General features: G+C 42.0%; 1 protein-coding gene across 1 annotated transcript in view; it reads right to left on the reverse strand.

Annotated features, from left to right (window-relative positions):
- CUNH8orf34 (chromosome unknown C8orf34 homolog) overlaps positions 1 to 8,261 on the reverse strand; it is a 365,453-nt gene that overhangs the window by 137,200 nt on the left and 219,992 nt on the right. Inside the window, exon 8 of the mRNA XM_050142135.1 lies at positions 3,119 to 3,254. Within this exon, the coding sequence (XP_049998092.1) occupies positions 3,119 to 3,254 (136 nt within the window). The remainder of the gene's footprint in view (positions 1 to 3,118; positions 3,255 to 8,261) is intronic.

Raw genomic sequence — 8,261 nt, forward strand, 5'->3', positions numbered from 1 at the left:
CTCTCTGGATGCCATGAAGTTTTAGCTGAAAAAAAAAAAAGAACACTTTGAAAGTTCATTAAAATAGGAGTTTGCACCTAAAATGATGCCTTTGTTCAGTGACTAATACTACTTTAAGATTCTATAAGGGATAGCTTGAATGCTAAAATGTAACTACTGAGTCACACGAGAAAACAGAAATATCTCAGTCTTCAGCAATGGGACCCTGGCTGCTTGGAGCCTGACCCAGTGGTTTGTGCTGCTTCTGGGAACCGAAGAAAGAAGCTGGTCGGGAAGTGTAGGGTGGGAACCACAGAAAGATGCCAGTCTGCTCTCATCCTTGACAGCCAGAGTTGTGTTGGCTCGACATTAAAAATGTCCCTGTTTCTATGAGTAATTCTGTCCTGGTCAAAGAACAGAAATCCTAAGACTGTTTAGGGGAACTGCTTTGAGTTCTGATTTCTTGTTTTCAATCTTTATTCATCTTTTACATAGACATAAAGGACCACAGCAGCCTGGAAGCTATATGTGACTAGACACTTTCGGGGTCCTGGAAGGTGTTCCCAAACCTCCAGTCCAGTACGGACACCATAGTAGAGAAAGGATCATGAAGATATTCTAGGTGGGACAACTGGACTGTCCAGGCTATCCTTGCATGCCGCAAACCTGGTAAAGTTTTATTAACCCCTAGATAAATCCTTTGGGAGTATAGAAAAAAGGAAAAAAAAAAAGCTAAAATAGTTGTCTTTTCTGTAAAAGAAAAAGGTTTTTTTATAACAAGGAATTTAAATCTTTTTATCTCTCCAACCTTGTAAAAATTTTATTTTCACAAAGTCCTTGCTACAATCTTAGAACTGAAGTGTCTTAGTTTTCCTTCATTTCATTTGTGTGGAGTCTTTTAAAAAACAGCCAATCACAAAAGACTGTGAGGTGAGGAGCGACACAGACACCGCCAGCTTTAGAATAAAACCACCTGAACTTCCTGTCTGCTTACTTGCTCTTCTGCTTTGCTGAGTAGTATATGCTTGTGAGCAGAAGTAAAGTTTGTCCCTATTGAATTCTTTTTCTTTGCTGCTCCGTATTTACTTCTAACAGTGGAAGTCCCCTTTTGGAACCCACTGCTGCCATTATGCACGAGTTCTGTCCGCCCCGTTTCTCTTACATCTTCAGCTATAATAAACTCATTTTCTGAACCGCAGCCAACCTGCCTTGTCTGTGGAATTCATCCTGTGACATCGCCCTGGGTGGTTTTGGAGGTCACTGAATGTCTGGGGTCCTAGTACACCCCATCCACAGATTATTCTCACCTGAGGCAAGACAGGTGTCTTCCTCCCAGAATACCTGTCCTCCTCTTCCTCTTTCAAAGCCTTATTTCAAACAATTAGGTCCTAACCCCTCTTTCTCATGGAGCTGAGCCCTGAAGGGACAAATTTATTATGGAAGAATAAGCAGTGTGTTGTCTGCTTATTGATCTCCCAAAAAGTACCCCGCACAAGTGACTCCAGAGGTAAAACTGAGTAAGTTCTTACCTATTCTAATGGGCCATCCGTTTCTTCTCAGGAGGCAGTCCTCTCTGAGAATGCGCCCTCTGTGTTCCTGTCACTCAAACAGCCAGCGTATGTTCTCTATGAAAACTTTTGTATTGCCTCTGCTCTGTAAGTACGCCCGTCTACATTCTGTTACAGACACGCCAATAACCCAACTATTACTTGATTGAGTAGTTCCTGAGTAAATTCAGTTACGGATTCACTTTAAACACAGGTTGTTTGTGACTGCAATCCAACTCTCTCGTTTTGAAAGTGGATGGATGAAGAGCTCCGAGCACATGCTTGACCTTTTCTCAACTCAGTCTTGAATAGTTTAGCAAGATATTTTGACAGGCATTCCTTTCTGAGGAGAACACGCATCTTGATCCAACACAACTATAAATGTTATGAAACACCAAGCATCAACCCAATCCAGTCAGATTGTATTTTTACAAACATAACATAAAGCTGAAGACAAACAGCCAAAGAACTCTCTGCCATAAGACGGCCTGTAATAATGACAGGTGAGCCTGAGGCCAGCCTGGTCTACAGAGTGAGTTCCACAGAGAATCCCTATGTTGGAAAATAAAAGCGCGGTAAACAAAATTAGCAGTTTTCTTCACAGTCCTAATAAAAATATAAAGCCAGTGCCCGAAGGATTCCACGTCGAAGGCAATGTCCCCGCTCATTGCACTACAGAGTTTCTCCTAATATCCTTAATCAACTTCCCTTGATTTTCTGAGAGGTTTCCTTCATGTTTCCTTCCTAAGCCAGTGACAATTAAAATAAAAATTTCAAAGGAGTAAAGCCAAAGAGGAAAAGCTACAAAAATCCGATTTGGTTTTCCTCCCCTTACCCTCTCCTCACTTCCCAGCCACTAATCCGCTCTCAAGCAGCACAATAGAGCAGCTAGACAGAAAGAAGGGAGATAAAATTGGCCAGCTACTACATTGTCCTTGCTAATCTGCGCCATTTACATAAGGGTTAGGAGGCTTGTTTTATCATTTAAACAGACTTAAAAGCCCTTCGCAAATGAGATTTAGTTCCTAAAAAAGAATGAATTGGTTGGTGCTATTTGGCTAGTTGCTTCTAGCCCAGAGCTGACTTGGCAGTAACCAGGCTGCTTCTTGGGCCACATGGAGTGTAAGCAAAGACTGCTTCCAGCTGCCAAAACCCTCAAACTGATTAAATTCTTACCAGGAGGTGAACAGGGTGAGGGCCAGGCTCAAAGGCCAGTCATACCAGAACTTGAGCTATACCTGAACACTTTTTAAGCAGACAACTCAGGGTGGCCCTGGGTGTTCAAGCCCCTTGACTCTTCTCTCAAAAGGAAAATGAAGAGCAGACAGGAAATGTACTACAGAGGCTGGAAAACTCCACACGGTCCAAGCTGTGAAGGAACAACCAGCTAAGCTCTTTGATTCATCATTGGTCAGACTGGCCTTGAGCACAAAGACAAACCGCAAAACTAACTCCTTTGCCAGCGTCAGAACAAAAGCAATTAGAAGGAAAATGTGCTCTTAGCATAAAATGTGCTCTCTGCATCGAATGTGCTCTCTGCATCAAATTCTAGACGATAACTCTATATACCATACACCAACTGTATGTTTTACCTTGCACACCTTGAACAGATGTTCAGAGTGACTTTGGCCTGTGGCTCAGCGGGGTGCGTAGGACGACCTTGGTTAAATTTGCTCCCGGAAAGAACCAGGGTAGTAACGCCCTCCATTCTTAAATCATCAAGATCTTCTGTAAAAACACAACAATAAACACGAGGAATTAAATCCAGTTGAATTAAACAGAGAAAAAAACATGTTTAACAGTACCTACCCATAATTTGTAAAGTAAACCACTATTTTGTATTTTCTACAAAATAAACCAACTCATATACAGTTATATTTCCATTTTTTCTAGGTATAGTTGTGTCAATAGTAGCTACACAGCCTAACACCTCCACCTGCAGTCTTATCTGTAATGATTAAATAAAAATGAGCAGCCATTTCCAGACATGGGTCAGCATAGTTCCCCAAGTGACTGCAGTGGGCAGCGTGGGCCATGAGTTTCAGGAAGGAAGCCATGTGGTGGGTGAGAGACCTTGATGGGGCAACCAGTCCCACGAGGAGAGACAGACAGACATGCCACAAGACCACAACACAGGGCTCCAAAGGCGGCTGCTCTGGGGTAGAGAGCCACATGGTGGGTGAGAGACAGAGACGTGCAGAGTGAGGTTGGATATTTATTTAGTGGGTTACAGAGAAGAAAGGGAGAAGTGGAGACGAGCAGAGAGAAAGAGACTGGGGGAGAAGTGGGGAGAACAGAGAGAGGCAGAAGCTGCCTCTTTCCGGGAAGAGACAGAAAAGGAAAGAGATTTGAGATTTGAGCTGCAAGCAGGAAGGAAGCTGCCTCAGAAGACTTGGGGGGCACAGGACACACAGGATGGAGTAGGCAGAACTTGTCTCTTAAAGGGACAGGACAGATCAATTACCTTATCCACTCAGGGAAAGCCAGATTTTACCTATACCAAAGAATCAGGGTCAGTCAGTATGAAGCTGCATTGGGTTTATTAAGTAGAGATGAACACTTTAGGTTTAAGTGTAGGCAGCAGCGAACTCGGCAAATATTCTGTCCAAAGCCAACCCCCAAAACGGCTGTACTGCTGACAATGTCTTTAACAGAAGAGCTCTGATCAGGTAACTAGAAGCCTAAATTCAGCACCCTGGGGAGTCTCCTGACAGGTGTTTCTGTTTACCAGGAAAGTAGATCTTGTAAAGAAACCCACCTTAGCCCTCCTTTATTCCAGCCCCAAAGGTCATTTATCTTCATAAGGTCATCAAATTATCTGTTCCTCATCAATTTGAACAATCTGTATCAGCCCAAAGATACCCACCCTGCAGACTTCCTACAAAATCTGCTTGCTTTCTTGCCATTTTGCTTCTTCCCTCCTCCCCCAACCTGAGAGACAGCCTCGGCAATCTAATCACCAAAAAATCTTTCTTTCTACCCATGGAGTAGTCTAGTTCAGTGTTTTTACTCCATCCTCACCTACAGCGAACATTCTCTAGTGCCTTGATAGCAGCATGAATGAGTCTGTGGCTTTTGAAGTTATATTGTTGAAAGGCCATATTTTACAACCGGTTTTAAAATGTAAGACAAGTTTAAAATGGACATAGTATCAAGCAGCCTTGTCAGTATGTAATGCCATACTTTTGGGTTAGTGCAGCTCCCCTACCCTCTGTTCCCTTGCAGAGTTTCTTTGGACAGTGGACAATGGACAATATTTACAACTGGCCCAAGTGTAGACAGTAAGTACCTGTGAAATGTGCAGTCATAAGGATGGCAACTGTATCATACAGCCTCTCCAGAAGGTTCTAGAAGAGCACTGAAGAGGGGGCAGAAAGAGTGTAAGAACCAGAGTTGGGGATACCGAGACGAAATGTCTTCTGGGCATGCCAGGATCACTGCACTCATGCAGCCACAGTGGCTACAGCTACCTGCTTTCCTGGACTTGTGTGCATGCGCCTCCACAAGAGGAATTCAGTCAGCATGACAGAGTGCTTGCAGGAGGCACACACACTACCTGAGTGACCATTCAGAGTTGATGGCTTCTAGGGGAGGAAGTCAGTTTTCTTTAGGGGAACGGCCCCACATTTGTGGACACATTGACATAGAGGAAGCGCTAATTAAACTCAGTGGTTTATTGAAATAAAATTTAAAAAAATAAAAGTATGAGATCGGGGAGATGCCAGAAAACATGAATTGAGATTGACTATATTTACAGAGAATTATCAAAAAATAAATTAAAAATATGTTTGGAACATTAAAATTTAAAAGTGAAGCAAGCTTGATGATGTTTAGAAAATACAAGCTTATATATCCTAAAGAATTTCCTTTGGTAAATTAAATTGCAAGGTGGTTTTATAAGAAACATTGATCCATTTTAGGGATGAGAAGAGTATTGGTATGGTTAAATTCAAAGGCAGTATACATCCTGACTGAAGGCTCTTTTTGAGATAACTCTAAGAGAAAGGGAATATTGTCTCTGCAAATGACATTGATCTTTCCCATTATGTTATAGTTCTTTACTCTCAGCCAGCAAAAAGGCAAAGTGAGAAAGGTTCCTGTCCCTTCCCATGTCCCCTTTATTTCTTGTCTTTTGGTCTTAGTAGGAAACAAATTATATGAAAGGATTTAAGGAATGCAAAATTGTGAGAGACGGATGACACAAAGATCCAAAGAATAGTATACTTCTATGGCTAGAACCTAGACCACAGCCTCTGATTTACCCATCCAGTGAACCAAACACCACCTCTGCAGCAGTCACCCCAAATAGTCAGGGTGTGGCTGATAACTTCCATCTTCCATGTTTTTGTATTTGCTACTAACTCAAAGCCAACTATATAAAACTAAATATTCAGGAACACCCAAACCTGTGAGTTCCTAAGCAGGTGCTGGATGCATCCATGTGCAAAAAAAAAAAAAAAAAAAAACATGCAAACAAAGTGAAAGTAACCGGAAAAGGAAATTTCATTTTGCAAGAAGGGTAAACTAGGCTAACTAGCACATCTGGGCAGGAAGCTCACTAAGTTTCTTTCTAGCACTGGTGGCAACTGTGGGTTTTTCCCCTTGCTTGGGGGCTGAAGGCACAGTCTTTCACAACTGGCTAATTCTTAAAGAGCTGGTGCAAATGAAATGAAGGAAAGTGGGGTAGAAGAAGAAGAGATCAGTTGTCCCAGGCAGGAAAGTGGGTGAGGGGTGCTGTGGGTTAAGAAAAATTTTACCACATGAGAGAGATTAAAAGATTTAAATTCCTTTGCATGAAACTTTACAAGGTGGGGAGATTTATGGAACGTTGGCCTTTGGTGAGCTGCTTACCCCTGTTAGTTAAAAGCACTTCTCTCACAGGGAAGGTTGAAAGCATTGCTGGAAACAGACCCCAAACCTCTGAGTTCCAGGATCTAAGGCAGCTTGGCTGTGGTCACACAGAACCAGTCTCACTTGCCTACCCAGTATCTCTGTGACTGCTGCCATGCTAAGTTATGTGTGGTCCATCTCACAGTTTGCTTAATAACGAAGCCTGATTCCCTGCAATGCAAGACCTACTTCCTCTCTACCTTCTTGTAAAGACTTTAAGAGGAGGTCTCCTTTTGTCTTGCCTTCTCAGCCTGGAAGCTCTACCTTCAGAGCCGTGTTGTAGTCAGCATGCTTAATGACCTTTCTCCTGAGAAGGACAACATATCTTTGCCTCTCCCTCAATCCCACCTATCTCTCTAATATCTAATTTGTTGGGAAATAAAATGTTTGAGAGGTGAGCCTAGCTGCCCTGCCTTGGGGACACTTTCCCACCTTTGCCACTACACTCCCCATCTCCAGCACTAGGACTTCTCCTTCTCCAGTGCCAGGTGTTTTTATTCTTCAGTGCCAGTATCTTTGGTGAGTCTTTCCCAGGTGTTCACTAAAAATGTCTGCCCATCTCAATGCCCATAAACCAAAAACCCTAGATTTAGATCAGATCTTGGGTTTTCCCAGGCCTGTTGAATCTTAACATGGTCAGGATTCAGCTGTGCTCTCTACTGTCTTTGATTGATGTGGGATTCCCCTCTGTATGCTGTGAATATGTTTAATTATCATTGATTAATAAAGAAGCTGCTTTTGGACTAAGGCAGGGCAGAATGAAACCAAATGGGAAATTGGAGCAGAGTGTAGAAAGAAAGTAAGCAGAGTCAAAGAGATACTGTGTAGCTGCAGAAGGAAGATGACTCTTTGTAGCTGCCCAAAAAGCAAGAGGTAACAAACATTAAGCCTCCTGGTAAAATATAAAATAATAGAAGAGGGTTAACTTAAGATATAATAGTTAGCCAGAAATATGCCCAAGCTATTGGGCAAGCAGTGTTGTAATTAATATAGTTTCTGTGTTAATTTTCAGGTCTGAGCTGTTGGGAAATGAAAGAGCAGTCTCTACCTACAAGTGGTGCCACAATGTGGGCAACTACATCCACATAAAACCTGAGAGAGCTTGATGAGAAATTCTGGACAAAAAAGAAGAGAGTGCAGTGCAGCTTCTTGGTAGCCTCATTTTTTATTAGGATGGGCTCTGATTGCTGGTAGCAAGCAGGGGCACATCAGCTCCTTTAAAAGAGGTCTTCCGGACTCAGTATTGCCAGCAAAGGCTGCTCAGCTTCTTTAGGGAAGGGGTTCCTGGTTCGTACTAGTTGCAAGAACAGTTGTGGTGCTTTCCGGAGGCTGAGCACTTAAATGGCGTCTGTAAACAATGTGTTATAAATTGCTTAGTTGTGACATAGACATATTACAACTATGAAGCTGGGGCACTCTTAGAAGCAGTGAACATACTTCTGCCATGTTGGACAGGGCAGAGCAAACAGGCAGGAGTGCTTAGCATTTAAAAAAGAAAAAGAAAAAAGTGCTCCTGGTCAAAAAATGATTACAGACATGCAATAAAAACAGAGTCAAATGAAAAAGACCTCTAAATGCGTCACAGTGTAGAAGAAATGTATGTAGGCTTGGAAGAAAGAAGAAATTGTAATAAAAAATGGTTTTTTAAAAAGTAAAGTATATAAAGAGACAGAGTACTGATAGTCATAAATTAAAGGTATAAAAAATAATAAGCCATGTGAAGATGAAAAATACATAGAGAGTATGTATAGTATTGCATTTTCTTTGAATTGTTTGACTGTGAATGAAATAAGTACAGAGAGACATTTTATTGTATGGGCTGCTAAACTAAATCAACATATATAT

Source organism: Alexandromys fortis, unplaced genomic scaffold (genome assembly GCF_014885135.2).
Source record: "Alexandromys fortis isolate MF-2015 unplaced genomic scaffold, M_Fortis_MF-2015_v1.1 scaffold_41, whole genome shotgun sequence".
Classification (NCBI taxonomy): Eukaryota; Metazoa; Chordata; class Mammalia; order Rodentia; family Cricetidae; genus Alexandromys; species Alexandromys fortis.